This window comes from Phycodurus eques, chromosome 22, assembly GCF_024500275.1.
Source record: "Phycodurus eques isolate BA_2022a chromosome 22, UOR_Pequ_1.1, whole genome shotgun sequence".
In the NCBI taxonomy this organism is placed as follows: Eukaryota; Metazoa; Chordata; class Actinopteri; order Syngnathiformes; family Syngnathidae; genus Phycodurus; species Phycodurus eques.
The window spans coordinates 6,196,060-6,218,590 of NC_084546.1; the positions used below are offsets into that span (position 1 = coordinate 6,196,060).

The 22,531-nt window shown below is 45.4% G+C and overlaps 6 protein-coding genes across 7 annotated transcripts; 3 read left to right on the top strand and 3 right to left on the bottom strand.

Moving 5' to 3' along the window:
• The first annotated feature begins 586 nt into the window (after positions 1–586).
• On the top strand, positions 587–4,661 carry krr1 (KRR1 small subunit processome component homolog). The gene is made up of 10 exons (XM_061667771.1): positions 587–675; positions 1,336–1,511; positions 1,601–1,735; positions 1,822–1,947; positions 2,120–2,203; positions 2,321–2,377; positions 2,620–2,790; positions 2,863–2,940; positions 3,020–3,113; positions 3,453–4,661. The coding sequence occupies exons 1-10, from the start codon at positions 600–602 to the stop codon at positions 3,599–3,601; spliced, it is 1,146 nt and encodes a 381-aa protein (XP_061523755.1). The 5' UTR covers positions 587–599; the 3' UTR covers positions 3,602–4,661.
• Positions 3,865–5,730, bottom strand: LOC133397498 (mesencephalic astrocyte-derived neurotrophic factor-like). Its single transcript, XM_061668461.1, has 5 exons — positions 5,724–5,730; positions 5,144–5,305; positions 4,839–4,966; positions 4,103–4,244; positions 3,865–4,037 (listed from the first exon to the last, which is right to left on the bottom strand). The coding sequence occupies exons 1-5, from the start codon at positions 5,728–5,730 to the stop codon at positions 3,865–3,867; spliced, it is 612 nt and encodes a 203-aa protein (XP_061524445.1).
• Positions 5,731–5,931: 201 nt separating this feature from the next.
• On the top strand, positions 5,932–10,498 carry hspa14 (heat shock protein 14). The gene is made up of 14 exons (XM_061667898.1): positions 5,932–6,016; positions 6,289–6,369; positions 6,779–6,861; positions 7,413–7,461; positions 7,550–7,655; positions 7,723–7,813; positions 7,876–7,980; positions 8,086–8,247; positions 8,356–8,511; positions 9,026–9,128; positions 9,259–9,474; positions 9,687–9,851; positions 10,022–10,089; positions 10,152–10,498. Exons 1-14 carry the CDS (start codon positions 5,960–5,962, stop codon positions 10,228–10,230), a joined length of 1,521 nt encoding a protein of 506 aa, XP_061523882.1. The 5' UTR covers positions 5,932–5,959; the 3' UTR covers positions 10,231–10,498.
• rint1 (RAD50 interactor 1) lies at positions 10,034–21,245 on the top strand. Of its 2 annotated transcripts, XM_061667896.1 has the most exons (18): positions 10,034–10,089; positions 11,308–11,503; positions 12,020–12,167; positions 15,081–16,384; positions 16,454–16,579; positions 16,830–16,945; positions 17,019–17,192; positions 17,465–17,605; positions 17,694–17,865; positions 17,946–18,056; positions 18,179–18,404; positions 18,464–18,601; positions 18,704–18,798; positions 19,165–19,269; positions 19,698–19,921; positions 20,004–20,184; positions 20,457–20,575; positions 20,907–21,245. In XM_061667896.1, exons 4-18 carry the CDS (start codon positions 16,151–16,153, stop codon positions 21,124–21,126), a joined length of 2,382 nt encoding a protein of 793 aa, XP_061523880.1. In that variant the 5' UTR covers positions 10,034–10,089; positions 11,308–11,503; positions 12,020–12,167; positions 15,081–16,150; the 3' UTR covers positions 21,127–21,245. The 2 variants fall into 2 exon arrangements, with proteins under 2 accessions (XP_061523880.1, XP_061523881.1); XM_061667897.1 differs by lacking the exon at positions 12,020–12,167.
• Positions 11,205–12,686, bottom strand: prl2 (prolactin 2). Its single transcript, XM_061667900.1, has 5 exons — positions 12,626–12,686; positions 12,382–12,560; positions 11,928–12,035; positions 11,638–11,817; positions 11,205–11,498 (listed from the first exon to the last, which is right to left on the bottom strand). The coding sequence occupies exons 1-5, from the start codon at positions 12,645–12,647 to the stop codon at positions 11,304–11,306; spliced, it is 684 nt and encodes a 227-aa protein (XP_061523884.1). The 5' UTR covers positions 12,648–12,686; the 3' UTR covers positions 11,205–11,303.
• nopchap1 (NOP protein chaperone 1) lies at positions 21,237–22,471 on the bottom strand. Its single transcript, XM_061667899.1, has 4 exons — positions 22,358–22,471; positions 21,996–22,064; positions 21,786–21,919; positions 21,237–21,711 (listed from the first exon to the last, which is right to left on the bottom strand). The coding sequence occupies exons 1-4, from the start codon at positions 22,413–22,415 to the stop codon at positions 21,532–21,534; spliced, it is 441 nt and encodes a 146-aa protein (XP_061523883.1). The 5' UTR covers positions 22,416–22,471; the 3' UTR covers positions 21,237–21,531.
• Positions 22,472–22,531: the final 60 nt, after the last annotated feature.

Genomic DNA, 22,531 nt, shown 5'->3' on the forward strand with positions numbered 1-22,531 from the left:
CGGCCTTGCGATGGACACGAAATCGAAAAGAGCTGCTGTGGTATCTGCCGGACCTCTGGTGCTCAGTCGAGATGCGGCACGAGTCCAGCAATCTTCCTGTGAGTTAACGTTCGTCAGGTTGTCTGGTTTTGACTGTGTGGTCCAAATTTAAATTTGTAATATTGCAATTTCTGATACTGAAATGTGCACCTTTCTTTTTTTCTTCTTTTTTTGCAGGGACAGAGAGCATGACAATGATCATCATTGTGGTGGGGTTAGTGGGCATTTTGGGATTAGCAGTACTGTCTGTGAGTGCAACCAAAGCTATTATGGCTTTTTATGCACAGCAACAAAAGAAATAAAGTGTTTGAAACTGTCACTTTTGTTTGTTCATTTCTACTCTGCCTTTCCACCATTAAGGCATAAGTGGGTTATTTCTTTGTGAATAACTGGTTATATAATAGGACGTATTTTTGTTCATTCTCACACTGTAACTGGATAATAATTGCTGCATAATTTGTTGCCTGATGGTGGCAGAGTGTAGCCCGCTCGTCTCGTCACGCTTGCGTGAAAATCACCGAAGAAGAAAATAATCGGGTCACTTCCGCCCCTACTCAAAGATGGCGTCTCGAAATGCAAAGGACGGCGTGAATGAAGCGCGAGCTGTGAATAAGTTAAAAAACGACAAAAAACAAAGTAAGTTCTACGTGTTGTAGGCCATGTATTGTTAAAAATACACTCTTGGCGCGAAGAGGAATTTGAATCATTGCGAATCTTCAAGCTTGTTCACAGGTTGGATGGGAGGGCATGCATGCAATTAGCACCAAAGCTAATACCTAGCAACATGCTGCAATGTTTATAAACAGCATTTGGCTCGTTAATTTGAATGACAATAGTGAGGATAAGCGGTACGGAAAATGGGTGATCTTTGTCCATGTTGGTGTATGAGTAGAATTCTTGAGATGTCATTTCGATGTACTCTTTCCTTCATGAGTGAATTCTCTTGTATCGAACTCCGACCCGGGCATCTTATCCACAGCAAAGAGACTTACGTAGGATCAATATATTAGGGTGGGTCACACGTCGCTATGCCGGAGACTTTAAAATATCAAAATGTCCACAAAAAAACACAAGATTTTATTTTATTTTTATTTTTTTAAAATACATTTTTTAAATACATTTTGTCCTGCCTTCCTCTGCCGAAATCTACTTATTATGCCTTCCTTCGGACCTGTCCAACACTGCTTTAGAATCCGCTTTCTTTACCCGTGACTCAAACTGCTGTTTTTCACAATAATTGTAAAGAAACATTACATTCCTACATCATCTCCAATGATGCTGATTTCTGTCGCACAGCGGATGAAGCCGATCTCCTGACTGTCCCCGACGGCTGGAAAGAGGAGCCCTTTACCAAAGACGACAACCCGCGCGGTATGTTGGACGAGAGCAGCTTCGCCACCCTATTCCCAAAATACCGAGAGTCCTACCTGAAAGATTGCTGGCCGCTGGTGGAGAAGGCTTTGGGAGAAACTGTGAGTATGCCACAAAATGTCCTGTCACTGAAACAAATTAGTCCCAAAACTCAGATGGTTGTTTTTTGTTTTTGTTTTTTTCCCCTCAGTATATAAAAGCCTCCCTGGACCTGATTGAGGGCAGCATGACTGTCTGCACCACAAGGAAAACCTTTGACCCGTACGCCATCATCAGAGCCAGGGATCTCATCAAGTTGCTTGCCAGGAGCGTTCCATTTGAACATGTGAGTTTCCCTTTGTCAAAATAGAGAACTTTACCTTCAGCTGTAAAAATATTCCATATATGCATTTGTTTGCTTTTCGCCACAAGGCCGTACGGATATTACAAGACGACGTGGCGTGTGACATCATCAAAGTAGGGACCCTGGTGAGGAACACAGAGCGATTTGTGAAGCGAAGACAGCGTCTTATCGGCCCGAAAGGTTCCACCTTAAAAGTGAGTCCTAACGTACCGTGTGCCGTATGTCATACGCGCTTCTAAGCAACCGTAGTGTTTTTACCAACATCATCGTGATCCCCCAAATTACGTCAAGGCACTTTTTTTTTCCATATGAAGCACTAAGATTTATTTGTTCAAATGAAGTCGTTTGTGTTGCTGTCTTGTCCAGGCTTTGGAACTGCTGACCAACTGCTACGTGATGGTTCAGGGCAACACTGTGTCCGCCCTGGGACCCTACAACGGCCTGAAGGAGGTTAGCACTTTGCAACCCCTGTCTGGTAACCGCAGGGCTACAGGATTTTTGCTTTTATTTTATAGGCAAAGGAGATGGTAAAGGTTCATACGATTATGTTGGTATGTTCCTGTATAGGTGCGCAAGGTTGTCACGGACACGATGAAAAACATCCACCCCATCTACAACATCAAGGTACGACCCACAAAAACGGCCGCTCGCGTGATTCCCGGACTCCCTTCCTTTTCGTGTGCCCGATGACGATGGTGTTTTCATCCTTGTTCTGACCCTCCTGACAGACATCGACTCTCTCTGGGTTTGACTGCCAGGGTTGGCTCAACTCGGAGCTGAGGGCACAAAAACGATGTCCGGCGCATCCTGCCGCAAAGTTCTGAGTGCCTTTTTAAATTCTTTCCTCTTTCTGCTGGCACCGCCAGACGCTGATGATCAAACGGGAACTGTCCAAAGACCCCGAGCTCCGCTTGCAGAACTGGGAGCGCTTCCTGCCCAAGTTCCGACACAAGAATCTGGCCAAGCGCAAGGAGCCCAAGAAGAAGAGCGTGAAGAAAGAGTACACTCCCTTCCCGCCACAACAGCCAGACAGCCAGGTGGGCACGCGCGCCAGCGCTTAAATGTTGCCATTTAAACGTTACCATTCATACATGTTGTTCCGTTAAAAGATTGACAAGGAACTGGCCACGGGTGAATTCTTCCTGCGAGAAAGCGTTAAAAAGAGGAAGAGGATGGAAGAGATAAAGGCAAGTTCACTTCTGTGTGAATGACTTCCTTGTCAAACGAGACCATTATCTGACAAATACGCCATTGTGATTTACTTAGGTGAAGCAAGCCGAGGCGCTGACCAAGAAGCAGGAGCAGAGGAACAAAGCTTTTATTCCTCCTAAAGAGAAACCCTTACTGAAGAAGACGAAAGGTAGAAATGCACACTTGCTGTGTGTCTCACACGGACGTATCCAACTGCCGCGAATAACGAAACTGCAAATAATTGACACGCCCCGAAAGAGGTTTGGAATTCGGGTTAAGATGGTGGCAGAGCACATCAGTCGTATTAGCTAGCATATGAGCTCGAATAACACACGAGCACAAACTGACACGACATCACACACGGGCAAACAAATATGCGCATTAGCACATCGCACAAATACAGAAAGCGGATGGGTGGATCAACTCATCCGTGAATTTGAGAATTCCGAACCGTAAATACGTGGGGTGTAACTGTCGGGCTAAAATGTATTCATGTGTGCAATTTCAGCTCCTGTGGAAAGCAAGCTGGACATTGACGCCATTAAGGAGAAAGTAAAAAAGGCCAAAACCAAGAAGCTGGGAGCCCCTCCAGTGAACCCAGCGCCTCCCGCCGCCTGCACCACAAACAAAAAGAAAAAAACTAAGAGCAAAAGCTGAGCATCACACTAAGAACTCTTGTCGTTTGTTTTTTGTGACATGGTAGTTGTTGGAGACTTGGAGAGAAAGTGAAACGTTCCACACCCATTCTATGAGGAATCTCAATCTGACTCTGTAAATTCTCTATCATTGTGCAGATTTGCTCTGGTCAGTATTTATAGTTAAGATCTATTTCTCTGCTCTGTGATGTGTTGGACCACTTTTCTGGAATTAAAAATAAAGCTTTCGTTTAGATTTGTATTGCATTTCGGTCACGGAATAATTCACAGTTCCACTTTATGACTCTGAAACGAGGCCTTCTCCAGGATGAGGCTGACAAACTCGTGTTTCTCCAGGCATCCTCGGCACTCCTCTCCCCACGAGGCTAAAATATTCCTCAGCTCCACCACTCGCATCTTTTTCAAGCCTTCGCTGCTCAAATCCCTCAGCTCAGGCTCTGGGGGAGGGGGAAAAAAAAGGCTTTAAACCATATAACCCCAAATAGATGTGAGCATATGTTACCATGTTTGAGCTGACATATTTGCGTGTCCCTGCTGCTTAGGCGCTGGCAAATCTTCTCCACGGGAACGTGGGAAGCCAGAGGCTGAGACACGGATGCAGTGACGCGGGTCGCTGCGTCACTGCTGGCTCCTAGGTAGTAACACTGGGACACACATACAGGCCATTATCCCCCAAATGGAATTCTTCTTTTCGGTATCATGGGCTATAAAAGAGCACGTTTGTGTAATTTGACTGTGCGTCTGTTCATATCGTCCGCTCGATATTAGGCGAAATGTTGGTGTGTCCCAAATAAAATCTGACTGCAAAAAAGAAACATGGCAAAATGTTGTTTTACATGTAACTGAATACAGCATAGTATATGAGATACTAATTTTAAAAAATCATGTAAAGAAAAAGTTTAACCAAAATTGAGCATACAATTTATATTATGGAGTGTGATTGATTTAGTAAAATAACTAGATATACCATTTTTCTTTATATACACTTGTATATGTACATGTAATTTTTTTGAATTTGATTAGTTGATGTCTTAACATATTTGAATGATACTAGAAATAAAAAAATAAAGTCATTTCAATGTAAATGTGTATGTGTGTAAATATTGATGCATACTGTGTGCATATATATATATATAATATGGTTTTTAATAATTGTATTAAGTGCACCGAGTGACTTATTCCCGATCTTTCCACTGTAATCTCCCCCCCTTCCATTCGTATAGTGTGCATGTTCTCACCAGCCTCGCCTCCTTGCCACGGGCGGCAGAGCAAGCCCGGAACAGTTCTTCCTCCACCAGAGCAGGAGTCAGCTCTTTGCGGGTCGACGACAAGCTTCCATAAAGTCCTCGAAGAAACCCCACGCACACTGCAAACCGGAATCATTGTCGGCGGTCATAAAACATGCTTACTTATTGGTGCTTTTATAGAACAGGCCATGGTTGGGCCTCAGCCTTGCATGCAATATACAGTACAGTCCACCCAATGGCTGTTGATATCAGGTACACGCAATATGGATTTTTAAATCACACAGACTCTTCGGTACCTTCACAGTTTCCTGCCTTGGAACAAGACACCCCGTTTAAAAGCAGCAGAGTGCCGAGGAGAAGCGGCGACATGGCGCGGTGTTTGCTGTTATTAATAGCTGAACGGCCCAAACCGAGTGTGTTCCCTTTGGCCCTGGAGACACAGGGCTCAACGTCACTGTCTTCACAAGTAATATGACACATTAATTGTACAATAGCGGATACGTCTATGGACTTGTCATTTTTTGTGTGCTTTGGCCTAAGAATTAGGAACTTTCGGCTCTCTTATGTGCTGTAAAGGTCACCAGCTCAGGCCAGAGCCATGTCTAATCTAAAAAATATTGCTTTGCCACCATCTGGTGGCATCTCGGTGTCGAGCAACTATGTTGAAGTGAGGGGAGGAGCGTCATTTTGTCAGGCCATAGCCTTGTCTAATAGAAAAAAAGTGCTTTGCCGTCATCTCGTGGCATCAATAGGCAAACGTTTTTGAACGGACGCGTGGATTTTACAATGAATGTTGAGCACGTATCTTGCCTGTCCAGGAGCTCAGCACCCCTAAACCTCCCATAGAATCGCCCCTGGTTGAGCAGTTTAACTTACAGGACATATGTTCACTTTCATCCTTGATTGGTTGCTTGGTATGATGCTTTATGTCCTTGAACTAATTTTTCTACTCTTTTTTCCCCCCCACTCTCAGTAGTTGTACAGTGTAGAATTTTCAAATTGAACAAAACTTATTTTGTAGGCATAATTTGACTGCTTTTGTAGTGAAAATCTTCCCCGGATGTCGTTTGCACGCGTCGCGGCCACGTGACGCCGGCTCCAGTTGGTTCAGCATGGCCGCTATCGGCGTTCACTTCGGTTACACGTGCGCTTGTGTGGCGATATTGAAGGTGAGTAACTTCTCCCCGGTGACGTCCTCTTCGCGTTATCGTTGCATTGCTGCCATAAGTCAGGAGCAGTATTAGTTATATTTCGATAGAAATGGTCTCTATTTCGGACAAATGCTAACATGCTAACTTCCACGGAGGTGCCGTATAGCCGAGCTGAGTGCATACTAGTTGTGTGTTGTTTCGTCGTTTTAACCGGTTGTTAGACCGTTACATTTTCTTCTTCTTCCAGTTTTGTTTGTTAGAATCTGGTTTCAATACTTACGTGTGTGTAGGACGGTCGGGCTGACGTCATTGCCAACGACGCAGGAGACAGAGTGACTCCAGCTGTGGTCGCCTACAGAGACAATGAGCAGGTACGATTCATTAAAAATGGATGATGATATTAAATATTCCAGTTATTATATATTTTTTTCCTGGTCTAAATTGGTTTCAATGTTCCACAAAGCCTGGGAAATATGGCAGTGGGGGGGAACCAAAAACTATTTTTTCACTCCTTTTGGGATTGGCTTTATTTCTCCTGATGCCAAATAGGGGTTTTCCCCCAGTATTAAAGTTCCACATAAATAATAGAAATCAATAAATAGTTGCTTTACAGATAACGTGTCAAGTAGTCACTTTGTTAATGGAAGACACAAACTTTGAAATAGTTAGCCCAAAAATAAAATTTTGAATTAATCGATGAAGTCGACGAATCGCCCGTCTCTACTGCGACGTCTCATGAGGACGCCTGAAATATTTAACGCATGCCTTTGTCTTCTGCAGCTTGTGGGCATTGCAGCGAAACAAGGGCGGGTCCGCAACGCCGCCAACACGGTTGACAAGGTCAAGCAAGTGCTGGGCAGAAGGTGACGCAACCTTTTCGGATTGTTTCTGTTTAAGACCGACGAGGGAAGAATTTATACGAAAGATTATTGGAGCCACACTGGAAAAGTGAAATTCGCCATGTTAAGGGGGGAAAGAGTAGTGTATTTTATTAGTATTTTTTTTTTAGATAAAATGGCGGCTCTTTTTTAATGTAAAGTGGAATATTTTCAATATTACTAAAACGAATAAGATTACGAGAATAAAGTCAAATATTTTAGCGATAAAATGCAATTTTGAAGATACACTTTGAATATTTTTAAGATTAACGGCCCCTATGAGAATAAATTCAGTTAGTTAATTTTTTTTTTAATTTGAACATTAAGAGAATGAAGTTGCATGTGTTTTCGAGATAAAAAATAATATAACAAAAAGTCATTTTCAACATTGGATTGATATTTCAAGTCAGCATATTTGTCATTATTTTTCTTCTTGTTTGTGTGGCTGTGATACTCTTAATAATACAGTAGTTCAATAACCATTTTACTGTTTACTGACCTAAGTTTATTGACCGATGGTGTTTCGTAATGAGCAGCTTTGACGATGCAGAGACGCAAGCTCATAAATCACAGACCAAGTGCCAGGTGAGGTTTTTGTTTTTGTTTGTTAAAATGTCATCTTACCCTTAAAATGTTTCAGTTTAAACTTGTGAGCATCATGCGTTCTACACAGGTGGTAAACCGATCAGGGAAGCCATATTACGAGATTACGGCAGGGGAACAACGAAAGTATTTTTCTCCGGAGGACGTTGCCAAACTCATTTTGCACAAGATGAAAGGTAACACACGTTGACAAACACAAGTGGACACGTATTCGATACTTATGCTTAATATTTGTTTTTCCAGAAACTGCACAGTCAGCTCTGGGCTCCGATGTCACCGATGCCGTCATTACCGTCCCGTTTGAATTTGGGCACCCTCAGAAGCGCGCACTGAGGTCGGTCACACCATGTTTCATCTGTCGTCGTTCCGTGTTAACCTGGCATTTTGGTCGCGCAGGGAGGCCGCTGAAGCCGCGGGGTTCAATGTCCTCAGGTTGATCCACGAACCCGCCGCTGCTCTTTTAGCCTATAACATCGGACAGGACTGTTCTGCTCCAAAAAGGTACCCGGCTCATTTCTACGTATCTATTATTAATATTTTATATCTTTTAGATGAGTGTATTTATTCCCCCCTCCCACTTTGATCCATCTCTTTTTTTGTCTGCAGCCACGTTCTGGTATACAAACTGGGCGGCACGTCTCTGAGCGTGACCGCGCTACAGGTGAACGGAGGAATGTTCCGGGTCCTGAACACCCAGACGGACCACAGCATCGGCGGAGAAAGCTTCACGCAGGCCTTGGCCCAGCACCTCGCCGCCGAGTTCAAACGGTACCTGCCGATCCGTCACGATAGTGCACTTTTTATGTACTATACATTGTACTATACATTGTTGTGCTCCTTCTCCTTTCCCCCTTTTTGTTTATGTGCACGGTGCAGCACTTTTAGACACGACGTGACCAGTAACGCCCGCGCAATGCTAAAGCTGATGAACGGAGCGGACATGGCCAAGCACTCCCTGTCCACGCTGGGATCGGCCAACTGCTTTGTGGACTCCCTGCACGATGGCGTTGACTTTGACTGCAATGTCTCCAGGTGAGCGGCAAGAAAATTAAGAGGGGGGGAAATATATATATACACCGATACATATCAAATTATTAAAAGTTATCAACAAATATTGAAATAGAATATTATCTTAAGAGGAGAGAATGCCATTTCTGCAGGCTAGGAACTGAATACTAAATAGTTGAAGCTGGGCTGAAATGCTGTGGAAATCATTGAATTGTTCAAACATGGAAGGAGGTAACTATGTAAAAAAGAGTTTTATTGTGGGGGGGGGGGGGGAAATAATCCCCAAAATGTCCTGATTGAGCAGAACGTTTGAAGTGAAATTGCGAATTGTTGTGTGTTAAAAATCTGAAAAGATTTGGGAATGTTATTGCGAAAACGTGGAATTCTAGGAATTGAAATTGGGACATTTTTACAAAAGGGAAAACAGTTCCCGAGATGTTTTAAATGCGCTCATACAATGAAATAACTTGGAAAGTGAAGGTGTGTTCGTTCAATCTTTTTGAAACAACCCAACTGTGGTGTTTGTGTTTCCCCTCAGAGCTCGATTTGAGCTGCTCTGCTCCTCCCTCTTCAACAAGAGCATCCAGCCAATCAGACGCCTGCTAGAGGAGACCAAACTCTCCTCTCGTGACATCAACAAGGTATGTCCCCCCCCCCCCCTTCTGCCCGTTTAACACGCCCCACACCACGGGATCATCAATCGGGATATTCTGATAATCGGGCGTTTGTTGACGGTAGGGAGGATAAATGCTGAAATTGTACGTGTGGCAGGTGATCCTGTGCGGCGGCTCGGCGCGGATCCCTCGTCTGCAGCAGATGCTGCGCGACATGTTCCCCGATGTGGAGCTGCTGAGCTCGGCGCCTCCCGACGAGGTCATCGCGGTGGGCGCGGCCCTCCAGGCGGGTTTGTTGGCGGGCAGGGACCGCCTCGTCGCCGACGGGGAATCCGTCCAAGTGGATGCGTCTGCCTCGGACATCCTAGTCAAGGTATTCCCGCTGAAACCAAGCTCGTACCTCGGCGTTGTCAAACTACTTTTCTCTTTCCGCCATATTGTAGCACCGCTACTCATTGAGCATTTGCCCGCTTGTGATAAAACTTGAGTGTGAGCTCGTCTTGACGTTTGCAATTCTGAATTGTCATCATATACTTGGGTGTATTCTGTAAATTTAGGTTGAAATGTCTTTTGTGCGCGTGACAGGAGGTGGACGAATCCGGAGCCGAGGCATTCACAGTGCTCCTTCCGTCCGGCCTGCCGCTTCCCGCCCGCCGAAATCGCACGCTGAGCGGCGGGGGCCAACTCTCCTCCCTCTGCTTGGAGATTTACCAGAGATTTGCCTCTGAGCAGCCAGAGAAGCTCGCCAAGGTGCGGTAATACTCGGCAAAAACTGGAATTTGGTGTTTTTGTGTATATTTCATAAGATTGCATTTTAATACGCTTGAATTGTTTACGCATGTGGGAGGGGTTAAGAGGGGTAAGATTCCGACGGTGGCGTCGTCATAGATTAAAAGTCATCTGTTGTGTCGCTCGTACAGATTATATTGCGAGACCTGGAGCCCAAAAAGGAGCACCACAACATTGACACAGTGGTCACCATGAAAAGGTATTTTTGTCATCACCAACATGTCGCGCGCGCGTCTACAACGGTTTGCGTGTGTGTTGCAGGGACGGCTCCCTCCACGTGGCCTGCGTCGAGCAGAGCACCGGGAGGTCAGAGATCATCAACATAGCGGCCGCATCCTGAAATGAAATGAAATAGATTTTTTTTTTTTTTTTTTTTTTTTTTTTAACTACGTAAGGCGGTTAATAAACACACATCAATTGTTTCCCCCGTTTGATGACTTCTAAGCGATCTTCCGCACGGGCTCATTGTCACATGGTCCCTTCGATCGTGTGTTGACTTGCGCCACAAAATTAGGTAACGCAGCGGTTCTCAAACTGGGGCCAGCGAGTTGGATGTTGGCCAGCGAGTTGGATGTTGGTTGGGGTTGTGCAAAGTAATTTGGCAATAAATTGGATGTATTGTTGTTGTTTTTTTTTTTTTATGCTTGCTTGCATATGAGGTCGCAGCCTGTCAAAAAACATATTACAACAATGACTCCTCCGTAACTTATTACAAGAATAGTCCCAAGTGTTTTTGAGAATTTGGTGGATCTATTACATTTTTTGGGGGGGGTAGAAGCATCTTTTTCCAGAATAAAAGGCGTAATATTATGAGAGTAAAGTTGACATCCTTTCCTCATTGTTTGACTTCAATATCATATTTTGACATTATCTGGGAAAAATGACTTCTTGTCATATTTGTTGAAACGGTCATTATGACTTGATAGTAGTACATGTTATGATCTTGGAAAAAGATCTCTGGCCCCAGTGCGCGACAAATGAATAACACCTCAATCATTTTGTCTCTGATTGGTTGTTTTTCCTTGGGTGCGGTGGTTTCTTTGATATGAATGATCCAAATCCAAAATGGGGTTTGCGTACTAAAAGGTGGCAGTATGCCTAATGGGTTGCATTGCAGTCAAGTACGAAGGATCGTTCATTAACAAGGTGAGCACAAAGGTTTGTTCCGACATTTTATATTGCGTTATAGTTGGATATGCATTGAAACAGAAATACACGGTAATGTGCAAACAATAATCCTTGTCTGTGCTTATCATATGGAGAATTTTTTTCACAGTGTCTGGATTTCAGTGTTGCTTCCTACACATCCCTCACAAAAACTCCAGCTTCATCCGTGTAGTTTGGAAGCGCAGCGTCGCGATTCCAATTGGTTCCGTGATGTCGAACGAGTGATTCTTCCCCCTGTTCTTCCGTTCAGCAGCCGTGCTCGGGTACGATGCGACACTTGAGGATCTTCAGGTAGTTCTGGATTTTGTCCGAGTCGCGGCGAAAGCAGTAGAGGAGCTCGTGGTCTTTCATCAGGCGCCACTCGCCGTTTTCCGAGGGCGGGAGATCCTCCCGGGACGACGGGCTGCTGACGGAGTTGCTGATCATCCCAAGCGTCTGCATCTGAGGTAGAGAAGGAACGCACAGTAGAGCAGAAAGATAGCGAAGATATGTATGGCTTAGTGAGCTGGAACACTCGAAACAGAAAAATATACCCAAATAGTTGTCATTATCATGCGAAATCTTGAGTGAAGTGGAGTACCTTGTGGGCCACTTTCTCCACGCCTTTGCGTAGCTCACGCACCATGTCGCTCATCTCGAGGGCTTTGTCGGAGCTGAAGTTAGCCGCGCCGTGCCGGTGGGCCGCGATCTGGTGGAAGTGCCAAAGGGGGTCCCTCCACGCCACCAGGAGCTTCAGGATCACCTCGGTTAGCTCCTCGCGCTGCAGTACCAAATATAACAATTGGAAAATTCCAATTCAGGACACTTTGTCAGGGGAATTGTTGGAATAAACAGAATATTTTTGGAAACGACGGGTCATACGAAGTATACCGCTATTCTCTCCGCGTTCTCCTTGCTGTCGGGGGTGAGGAGGTTGGCGGTGTGACAGATGCGACTGACCCTTCCAATGTGATTCCTACTAGGCACGAAGTACTGCTCCTGGTCGGTGCACACGGCCATCCGACAGGGAAATATCAAAAGGTCTGATGTCATGTAAATGTCATCGTTCACGGGAGTACAGCAGTGATGACTGGGTGTACTACAATGCAATGCGAGATCCAATCCGAACGAGTAAGTAAACAGTTTTAAGAACGCAATACTGAGTTTTAAGTGACAGTCTGGGAATTATTTATTGAGTTATTAGTGTTTAGGATATTTGCATGACAGTTTGAAAACATCTTCCATTAGACTTCCTTAATCTTTCAGAAAACCAATTTCAATTAGACCTCAATCACTTGACATTTTACTTCGCGGAGACACGGGATTGCTGTAGAATGTGACTTACAAATTCAGAGCGAAGGTCATCGGAGATGCTGTGCATCCTGGCCGAGTGCTGGATGACTCTGTCAAACAGTTTGGCCAGCGAGAGGACGCGGCACCCGGCCTGGCCGTTGGCACAGACGAGTGCCGCGGTCACCGTAACCGGTCCGCCGCCCGACGTAAGACCGGCCAATAATAGCCAAACTAGGCGGAGGAATTGATAAGATCAACGCAGAGAATAAGGATGGCACGCAGAGCTATAGAAGTACCTGATGTGAGCTTTCCCGGCATCCTGCAAAGTGAGGAGGCGCTCCTTTCTCCGATGACACAGTGAGGGTCCCTCTCTGACTCTTGCCTTTAATAGTGACGGGAAGAGCGAGGGGTGGTGGGGGGGAGCCAGGTTAAAGCGGGGCCAAACGTTTGACGTAGTACTCCTGTGAATCATGAATCACAGCTTGACATCACACACAAGGAAACAACCTTCAATGAGTAAAACAATATCTTCATAGCTAACGAGACGGGATTTTTTATTTTTTTTTATGGCAAAAATGATGTGAGTCAGCACTTATTATATTTATTATGCTATTGTCGTTGGTCAAGATTTGGAAAATCAAATAAAAATATTGAATAGCTTTTATCCGAGACGGCGCGTTGAAATAGCGCTTCGGACGCGTGCCCAAAAAAAACATCCATCTAGGTTGAATTGAAGATTCTAAATTGTCCGTAGGTGTGAGTGCCGACGGTCGGTCGTCCGCATGTACCGTGCGATTGGCCGGCAACCAGTCCAGCGTGTGCGCCAAACTCAACCACGGCCCTAAAGAGGACAAATGCTATAAAAAATAAATATCTGTATGGATGGATTATACCTGTGAATCTTTTTTTAGCATAAGCAACTTTTCCACAGTTTTGGTTTTAAATCAGAAAATGAAAGAATGACAAAAGTTGAGTTCCAACTTTCCATAATAACTTTGCAAATGTAATAAAACTTGTTTTATTGTGCAGGGTAGAGGGTAAAGAAGGCACCTAGGATTTTCCACATTTTATGTTACAGCCTGATTTATTTTCTTTTTTTTTTCTCCCCCTCTAAATTCTACAGACAATACATGATGGGATGAATTTTTGGAGTGATTATGAGCAAATTTATTAAAAAGAAATCACATGTACGTAATTATTCACAGCTTTTGCGCAATGCTTTGTTAATGCACTTTTTGCGAACATTATCTCACAAGTTCGGCACGCTGCTCTTCGAGCAGTTTCGCTTTTCGCCCTTTGCGGCACCTCTTCAGCCGCTCCACATGGGATGGGGAACGTCGGTGCGCAGTCATTTTCAGGTTCTCTGATTGAAGTCTTTCATGTTCTGATGTCACTGTCACTATTTCTCCCCTTTTGGAATATGGCTGTGACTTACGAAAAAGTGTGGGAAACGGGCTGTACTGGGAAAACCGGCATTGTCCTCGAACGCACCTGACCGTCCTTCGCGTGCGGCGCGATGCACGTGTCATCTTCCACGTGCGTGCAGGCAACAATCGGAATCACCCCCGGGCGCTCTCCGAAGCGGTGACATCATTAAAAGCTGGGATGTCATACTACCGGTCTCCGACGTGGGGGTTTACTCAGCTGCCGTGCGGCGAGCCTGTAAGAACAGATGTCAAAAAAGGTCATCGGGAGCACTAACAGGAAGAGAAGACCGGCCCGAGAATGCCACCGTAGAGCACTGTGTCACTTTGTGTCCCAAGACGGTTGAATGTCAGACAACGGTCTCTTTAATTCGTGTCGTAAGCGGCTGAGTCACCGACGTACGTACGTAGTAGATCAGGGTTTCCCAATCTGTGGGTCGGGGACCCAAAACACTTGCATCCATTTTCGTTGTTTGTTCTCGTTTGGGTTTCATATTAGCTGACATAAGCTGCAGCATATGTCAGCTAACTTTGGGCACTTTAGAGTCTTCAATGAATCTAGCGTACATGTTTTTGTTACGTTTTGAGAAGGCCTGGAGAAAACCCACGCAGGTTCGAAGCCACCGGCCTGCGAGGCAGATGGGCCGACCACTAGTCTACCGTGTTGTCTCCACAGCGGGCGGACAATGTAAACTGCTGTAGGATATTTTATGGAGGGCATTTTCTTGGCAGAGAGATTTTGGATTCGTATTTGATGTAGAAAATTGTCTTCTCTGTTCTTATGATATGCGGTATATGTCCATGGAATGATAACGTGTGATATTTTATTCAATTTGTATCCTGGGGAATAAAATGTCTAGTTTGGGATCCCCTGTATTGTAAATTTTTTTTTTTTTTTTTTTTTTTTTTTTTTTTTTTTAAATGGTTGATCACAGTCTCATTTTTTAAAAACCTTGCATTTGAAAAGGGGTGTGTAGACTTTTTATCCGCTGCACTATGTATTTGAATTGACCTAGTAACCATGCCAAATGTAAAGAATCATCCCAGTTACAGTGATGATGACCACGAGAATGCAAAAATCAATAAGTCATACAGTAACTCTGCGGAATCTTAACATTTGTGACTCCGATGAGTCATTCAGCCTTCTTTTGGGCAATAAGGGCCTTCAATATCCATCCAGAATTAGTTTAGTATAAGGCAAATGTGGGTGGTTTGGGTCCTTCTGCAGAAGACGACTGCTTTCTTGATGACTGCTCTTGTCATGAATGGAGGCGCCATGTGATTTTTTTTTTTTTTTTTTTTTTTCCGCACGTTCACCCAAACGTAGGACGACCCTGGCACGTTGGCCCCTCGCCCTCTTCAGGCTGACCGGCTGTGGAGCGGGTCGACTCAACGGCAATCCGGGCCCGGAGGTTTGGTTACAGTTTGCCAGGATGCAAACGTCACCTGGGTACTCACTGTCAGTGTTTGACAGTGTGTGTGGCATTGCGTTTATTAACATACGGGTGCGTATTCAAATTAGAATATAGTCGAAAAATTCATTGCAGTTGTTCAATTCGTAAAGTCGAACTCATATGAACACACACACATTGGAACATTTCAAGTTTTAAATCAGAGCCTACAGTTAACGGAAACCTGACATTCACCATTTCGAGAAAACAATTTTACGTGACAATGAAAATTCCTTTTAATAGAGAAATTAGGTGGGGCTTTTCCCATATTTTGAAGGAATTGTTCCACTTGAACTACTGAAATAAATGCAATGATAGATTTGTTGAGATGCACCTGTAAGACCACACATTTAAGAGGTGGTGTCATTTTTAATATGACAAGTGTTTTGACAGACAGAAATTCCAACTAACACCGCAGACGTTTTTTTTAGTTCCAATAAATATTTGTATTAAAATAAAACCTAGTTTGCCAATGTAAGAAATCTGAATAAAAAATAGCCAATTAGGCCGTAACTGAGCGTGCCTTCGATGTATTCTCCGAACCAACAGCACCGTTCATAACCTCGAAACGTCGTATGTCGATCACATTCATCGGAAGTCGGTTCATAGCCGAAGGGGCTTCTTGGTCTCTATCGCCCTCTGCTGTAAGAGGCTAATAGCATGCCGTAGAAGATATTTATCTTCAACACATTTTCCATATTGTGGGAAAATATTGGGAAGAATTTACTGTTTCATGTAAAACAACACGTGTAACGTACGACGGAAGAAGTCACTGCTGTCTCTCAAATTTAATCAACTTCAAAGCCCGGGTGGTGGGCGGGGTGATGTTAACACGTTCATTAGCTCCAAATCGCCGCCCGCGCGCAGGACGCCGCATCGTAAAACGAGCGTCTCCCAATAACGAAGCTCTTTCGTGGCAGGAAGTTCGTTGCCTGTCACAGCCAAGATGGCGGCGTCCGCAGCCGATGAAAACACCACCGAAAATGTGTCAGAAGAGTCTTTAAATCCCGTTTTAACAGACTGTCCTGACAACGCGAGTTTTTCGGACCTTTCCGACGAAATGCGTGACTATGTGGAGGGGTTTATAGAGAAAGAGGTGGGCAGTGACGTCAAATCTCTGAAGAACGTCGGCAGCCTTCTGGAGAAATTAAAAGAGGAGAATAGAATATTGGAAGAGCAGGTGGGTGACCGTTAAATTAGCCTTTGCGACGAGACGTGTTGGAAATGATGCTTCGGGTGTGTCCCATAGGTATTGACGGTATCCAGCTCAGTACCTCCCCAGGTGTCTGCAGCTCTGTCTGCCGCCGAAGATGCCAGCTCTTCTTTGGAAGAACTTCTGCAAAGGGAGAAACTCATCTCCACAAAACTGCAACAGGTAGTACATAGTAGCGCGGTGCTTTTATTTTATATGTATTAGGCGCTGTACAAACTGTTGTCACTGGAAAGTGTGTCTTAAATTTTTTGGGGGGGAATTTACAATGTCCCAGAAACAAAAGTTTCCCCAGTTTGATGCAATTATGAAATCCCAAATTGAGCGACGGTACTTTGAATATACCATGCGATTCCAACTGACCAAATTCCTCCACAGATATTTGTAATAATCAATTCCCTATTCCCTCTTGTAGCACCTGCAGGGCGCCCAGCCTTGGATGGATGCTCTCAGCCAGAAGCTGGGCCAAGCGGAGACAATAGAAAGACACACGAAGTACCTACATTGCCTTCAGCACATTGAAGAGCTCAGGTACTAAAAAGAACGTTCGACACGTGTTTTTTGAAAGAACGTCTCGGATTCAACGCGCGCCGTGTTTCCACAGCGGCGTCGTCCAGCAGTGTCTGATGACGAGCGGCGTGTGGGAGGCCATCAGGGCCGTGGAGAGCATGGCCGTGACGGACGCCGGCCTGAGCCAGTCCAAATGCTCTCACCTGCGCGACTTCCTCCGAGAAACTCTTCACTTCTGGCACAAGATTATCAAGGATCGACTGGCCGGGTAAACGCCAGCAGATTAATCGATACAAGAACGGGACCCAGAGCGGTACCTGAACTTAGAAACGCGATTCTTTCAGTGACGAAGCACGTAACTAAATTCATATGTATTTTCCCCATCGATACGAATTTGAAATCCATTCAAACCACCCCAAAACTAGCAGAATTTTCACATTACGTAAAACAACGTAAGACATTTTGTTCACTTCACCGGACCGGCGGCGTATCTGAAATTTGTCTGCATTTATTTCCATTCTCACCCTGTGCGATTCTCAGGGATTTGGAGAAGGTGTTGACCCAGCTCCACTGGCCGATCGTCTCCCCTCCGACCCAGTCCCTCACGCCCGCCGCCAACGGGCAAGAGCTGGCCAGTCAGCTGGAGCTTCTGGTCACACAGCTGCTGGCCCTGCAGACGTCGTATCCTCCGCTTGCAAACATCCTGTCCAAGTCTATCGAGTGACCCGGTAAACCTTCAGATTCTTTAACCTCCCCCTCACCCGTCCAGCGACGACCTCATCTCTGAGAGGACGTCGCCTCCCTCCAAAGCCGAAAGTCGGCCAGTTACTTCTCCCCGAGCTTCTCCGCTCTGCCTGCCGATCCAGATCATGCTGCAGCCGCTCAGCAAGAGGTTCCGATATCACTTCTACGGCAATCGACAGACCAACTCCCCCGGCAAGGTTGATCGCGGTCTCATTTCTTTTAAAACTTTGCATTCTGTTTGGGAACCTTGCGCGCATCTGTGTGTGTGCATTTGCAGCCAGAGTGGTACCTGACTCAGGTGCTTATGTGGGTAGGGTACAGCACAACCTTCATGGAGGAAAAGATCCAACCTATCCTGGACAGAGCCAATGCCACCATCAATGCCAGGGTGTGTATCAGAAAATCTGGCTTTATAGACATAATATTGCTTTGTATGGAATCTATATATGTGTATATATATATAAGAACACTTTGGAATAGATCCTGGTAATAAAATGAAAAATCTCGCAGGCGGAGCTGTGTCGGGGCCTTGTGTCTTTAGTCCAGGAGAAGGTGGCGGGCGACGCGTCCCGCCTGCTGTACGACGACACCCTCTTTTGCCACCTGGTGGAGGAGGTGCTGCAGTTCGAGAAGGAGCTGCGGCGCAACCACTCGTACCCGGCGCCTCTGCCCGGCCTGCTCCACCTGCTCCTGGATGACGCCGTCCTGCAGAAGTGGCTGACGGTGGAGAAGAAGAGTAGGTGGGCAAATCGCCCCGCGGGGGTCGGCGCCGTTCTAACTGTGTTGCGTGCGCAGCGGCGCTGGAGAAGGTGGACGCCATGTTGTCGGCAGAGGGAGCGTGGAGCTCTCAATACAAAGACATCCGAGACATGGATGAGCTGAAGTCCCCGGATTGTGCCGAAATGTTCATGACCCTGCTCGAGGTCATCACAGGTAAACCTAACCCCATTAGGATGAGTCGTGAAAAAAATTGTTTCTTTTTTTTTTTTCTTAGATTTTCTTGTATTTTTTTTTTTCTTTTCTTTTTTTTCTTAGACCGCTACCGGGAATTACCTTGTCCATCTGCACAGCTGAAGTTTCTGGAACTGCAGAAAGAGCTGGTAGATGACTTCCGTATACGACTCACGCAGGTAATAATGTCAACAATACGTCCGTATAGGAGTAGTTTTGCAAAACGGCGCAGAAAGTTTCCAGTCAATTTCGACGAAAAGTTAAGCTGGGGAATTTTGAAATCATAAGTATAAATATTATCGTTAGTTTATATCACGGTAATGAAGTTCTGCCTCCGTGAGGGAAAATACACATATCTGGACCTAACTGCGTACGGTACGAATGAAAATAACCGCCAGCGAGATCTCATTTTGAAAAGTAAAAAAAAAAAGAATCCATGAAGTAAATAATGTTTGAAGGTGGACACTTTTACTCCAAATTAGCGTCGTTTTGCCTCGGCGGAGGTTTGCGCTCGACTGACTATTTTTGTGTTCCGTTTCTTCCAGGTGATGAAGGAGGAGTCGCGCTGCCCGCTCGGACCGCGCTATTGCGCCATACTCAACGCCGTCAACTACATTTCCACCATCCTGACGGACTGGGGAGACAACGTGGTGAGGCCCAGTCGATTTGTGCGATTGTGACGAATGGCTTCGGTTGATCTGTCTTATCGTTGAGTTGAACACAGACAGGGGAAATGAAAATGTTACCTCGGAGAGATAAAGTAGACCACCAGCTACGACTGGAAAATGCATGGTATCGATTAGATGAGTGTTTTTGAAAACCATCTATCGCTACGGTTTATTTTTCATCGGTTAGCGGAAGTGTATCTTGGTAATTAATTGGGAACGCTGCTATTCGTAAATGCCCGGTAAAATTGATGATAATTGCATCGCGCTATTCTAACGGGCAGCCGGACCCTTTCGCATGTCTTGGGTAAGTCCCATTTCAGGCTCCGCGGTTGTCAACACGGGCGGAGCTACCGACGTGACTCCGAAATGGCTATTGACCCAAAACGGACCCTTTTTTCCGCCTCGTTTAGTTTTTCCTGCAGCTGCAGCAGGCGGCCGTGTCCCTGGGCGACGAGGCGGCGGCAACGGGAGGCCTCGGGGTCACGGAGACGGGTCGCCTGGCCTCTCTGGAGAGCTCGCTGTTCGACGGCCTGCTGGCCCTGCTGGATCGACTCCGAGGAGACATGACGGGCCGGCTGCTGGACGGCATCATGAGGGACGTCACGGAAAAAGCCAAAGCGTACCGCCGAGACAGGTGTGGATTGTTGTTGTCGTCGTAGCGGTGAGTCATTAGCCTTAGCTCCGCATCAATCGCCCCTGTTGTCTTCCCCGTGCAGGTGGTTCTCACATCCGTCCCAGCACGACATGTCCGCCACGTCTTTGTCCAGTTCTGCGTGTCCCATGATGCTTTGCATCAGGGACAGTCTGTTGAACCTGCAGCAGGTTTTAAGTCTGTCTCTGTTCCAGCTGGCATGGCAGGGCCTTGCAGAGAGACTGGACAGCTTTCTCTATCAGGAAGTAAGGATTTAAAGGAGAGCTACCATATAAGGCACCCCCCCCTGACAATTTTAAAGGGGGTTCCCAGGTGTCTTTAAAAAAGGTCTCTGACATTTTTAAGTCAAAATTCACAAAGGATAAAGAATCACAACTGACTTAATACCCACGTCAAGGGAACAAGAAATTATTTGCGCATTATTCACGTCGTCTGTAAAAAGCGTACACCTATTTTTCACCCGCCTTACATGGATCGAAAAGTAGATTTTCTAGATCCATATTTGTTTCTGTTTCAGGTGGTGCTGTCCAATCATTTCAGCGACGGAGGAGCAGCTCAGCTTCAGTTCGACATGATCAGAAATCTTTTCCCTCTTTTTGGTCACTACTGCAAAAGACCTGAAAACTTTTTTAAGCAGTAAGTGTATACAAGTGCTGAAAAAGTGTATTTTACATTCATCTCAAGGAAGAAGATTCCATTAGAGATGAAAATAAGGAAAATCTTTTTTTACAGCCACATTATAATACAGTATGCAACTCGCACAACGGTGATTTTCAAAACTTTGAAGCACAAATAGATGAAAAATGGGGCTCTGTGATGAATCGTTGTAACACACAATTTTGACTGACACTGTAGCCAGAGCTATTTAACACTGTTTATGTAATGTGTTCTACAGTATATCTTTAATATAGCATTCTGCCACAAAAGCAGAGTTAATGTATTGTTTGACTTAAATTTCCTGCGCCAGTGTGAAGGAGGCCTGCATCATCTTGTGCCTCAACGTGGGTTCCGCTATCCTGCTGAGGAACCTCATCAAAGAGTCCTCATCGGGGGAGGACGCGGGGGATCGGACGGGAAGGGACGACCCCTCGCCGCAGTCCGCCTTGAACGAGTTGGGAGTTTACTACTTGGCCCCCTGCGACGTATTAATTCTCATCAACCTCAGAGCCTCCTGGCCTGAACAGTGACACTTTGATCCCAATGAAATCAATCCACAATTTAACATGAGATTTCTACGGTGTAGTAAATGTATGTTGACCTATTTGTCGTCATTGGAAAATACAAGAGTTCTTCCCTGGAACATCAACTGGTGTGCGGACCACTTTTATTACATAGATCATACGTTGTTATTCATAATGAACTAAGAGAATTGAGAAAAACCAGAATCCCCGTTGGACGAGCACGACGCGGTTGCGGGATCTATTCCGACCTTTAAGGCAAATGACTTTACTCCGATCTGAGTGAGTGCAAACTGTTCCCGTGGGGATGGATGCTCTTCATTTCAGTACAGGAGAGTTGAAATAAGTTGAGGCAGCGAGGTCCTGACAAACCTCTTCAAAGAAAGTTCTAAATCTCCCGTACGGACGACACAACTATTTCTCCGCCTGCTCCACAACCTGAATGTTGATTATGTCCTTCTTGCCTTTGTGCCCCGGTAGTTTAAGGTTGCGCTCAGTTAGAACTATGTGGGATTCCTCCTCAGAGTCCGAAGAATCCTCCTCGTCGTCGTCGTCGTCGTCCTCCGATCCGCTGAGCTCGACCAGAGCGACGTCCTGGAAACCACGAGGAAGAATTCAAACACCTCGCACAAATCAGGTCGTCAAAAGCGGGAATGCTTTTCGCTCACCATCTCGATCACTTTCTCTGCCGTCTCGACGTCCTCTATGTTGAAATGTCCCGCGGGAGTTTCCTCCATCTGCCGCTTCAGCTTTTGATTGGCTTCTGCGATCTGCGGGAGGAAACACTGCAGCCGTTCCATCACTTTGAGGAAAAAAAAGTCTGAATTGAATATTTTTACCAAAGGTATTATTAAACCAATGATCACAATTAATTTCACCGCTGCTTTGTGGGATTCTTTCTGTCTTGAGGCCATCTGATGATTTAAGGAGCAACTTCTCAACCAGACCTGAGACAGCACAATGACAAAACTGAAATCAAAGGGAGTCCTCGGTTTACGTCGTCACAAGAATGCACGCTCAGTCACCGCCGTAGTTACTGTTTTACATCGGCTCATTGCCGAGAAGTGGTTTTAATCCAGTGATTTACTGTGAGGATAAGAGGTACGTAAAATGGATGATTTAGCTAAGGCGCGTTCCGATTTACGTACTAATTCATCCGTCTTTTATTTGGACCTAAATCACGCAAAAGCAACGCCGACCTCCATTTTAATCTTTAAAAAAAAAAAAAAAAAAAACTTACCTCCACCGTTGCCACATGACAGCAAATCACGTGAACTCGTTTTGTTGTATTTATCCATTGCAGAAGCAACACGACTGCAAAATGTTAGCGTGTTTTTGGTCAGAACAACATCTGGGTTAGAGGGAACACGAAGCTACTGTACAGCGTTTATGTTTGCGCCCCCTAGCGTTCAGG

What these genes read in the sequence shown, in the direction of transcription:
- krr1 (XM_061667771.1), top strand. Translation starts at nt 600, where the DNA reads ATGGCGTCTCGAAATGCAAAGGACGGCGTGAATGAAGCGCGAGCTGTG. An exon ending in CACAACAGCCAGACAGCCAG is followed by an intron (nt 2,791 to 2,862) that starts GTGGGCACGCGC and finishes TTCCGTTAAAAG; the next exon opens with ATTGACAAGGAACTGGCCAC. An exon ending in AGAGGATGGAAGAGATAAAG is followed by an intron (nt 2,941 to 3,019) that starts GCAAGTTCACTT and finishes TGATTTACTTAG; the next exon opens with GTGAAGCAAGCCGAGGCGCT.
- LOC133397498 (XM_061668461.1), bottom strand. An exon ending in CAAGGCAGGAAACTGTGAAG is followed by an intron (nt 4,967 to 5,143) that starts GTACCGAAGAGT and finishes TCCGGTTTGCAG; the next exon opens with TGTGCGTGGGGTTTCTTCGA. An exon ending in AATATGTCAGCTCAAACATG is followed by an intron (nt 4,038 to 4,102) that starts GTAACATATGCT and finishes CCCCTCCCCCAG; the next exon opens with AGCCTGAGCTGAGGGATTTG.
- hspa14 (XM_061667898.1), top strand. Translation starts at nt 5,960, where the DNA reads ATGGCCGCTATCGGCGTTCACTTCGGTTACACGTGCGCTTGTGTGGCG. An exon ending in CTCGCCGCCGAGTTCAAACG is followed by an intron (nt 8,248 to 8,355) that starts GTACCTGCCGAT and finishes TGCACGGTGCAG; the next exon opens with CACTTTTAGACACGACGTGA. An exon ending in AGCCAGAGAAGCTCGCCAAG is followed by an intron (nt 9,852 to 10,021) that starts GTGCGGTAATAC and finishes TCGCTCGTACAG; the next exon opens with ATTATATTGCGAGACCTGGA.
- prl2 (XM_061667900.1), bottom strand. Translation starts at nt 12,647, where the DNA reads ATGCCGGGAAAGCTCACATCAG. An exon ending in ATGACCTTCGCTCTGAATTT is followed by an intron (nt 12,036 to 12,381) that starts GTAAGTCACATT and finishes TGCACCGACCAG; the next exon opens with GAGCAGTACTTCGTGCCTAG. An exon ending in AGAACGCGGAGAGAATAGCG is followed by an intron (nt 11,818 to 11,927) that starts GTATACTTCGTA and finishes TTGGTACTGCAG; the next exon opens with CGCGAGGAGCTAACCGAGGT.
- rint1 (XM_061667896.1), top strand. Translation starts at nt 16,151, where the DNA reads ATGGCGGCGTCCGCAGCCGATGAAAACACCACCGAAAATGTGTCAGAA. An exon ending in CCTGCTCGAGGTCATCACAG is followed by an intron (nt 18,602 to 18,703) that starts GTAAACCTAACC and finishes TTTTTTTCTTAG; the next exon opens with ACCGCTACCGGGAATTACCT. An exon ending in ACAGCTTTCTCTATCAGGAA is followed by an intron (nt 20,185 to 20,456) that starts GTAAGGATTTAA and finishes TTTCTGTTTCAG; the next exon opens with GTGGTGCTGTCCAATCATTT.
- nopchap1 (XM_061667899.1), bottom strand. Translation starts at nt 22,415, where the DNA reads ATGGATAAATACAACAAAACGAGTTCACGTGATTTGCTGTCATGTGGC. An exon ending in AAGAATCCCACAAAGCAGCG is followed by an intron (nt 21,920 to 21,995) that starts GTGAAATTAATT and finishes TTTTCCTCAAAG; the next exon opens with TGATGGAACGGCTGCAGTGT. An exon ending in CAGAGAAAGTGATCGAGATG is followed by an intron (nt 21,712 to 21,785) that starts GTGAGCGAAAAG and finishes CGTGGTTTCCAG; the next exon opens with GACGTCGCTCTGGTCGAGCT.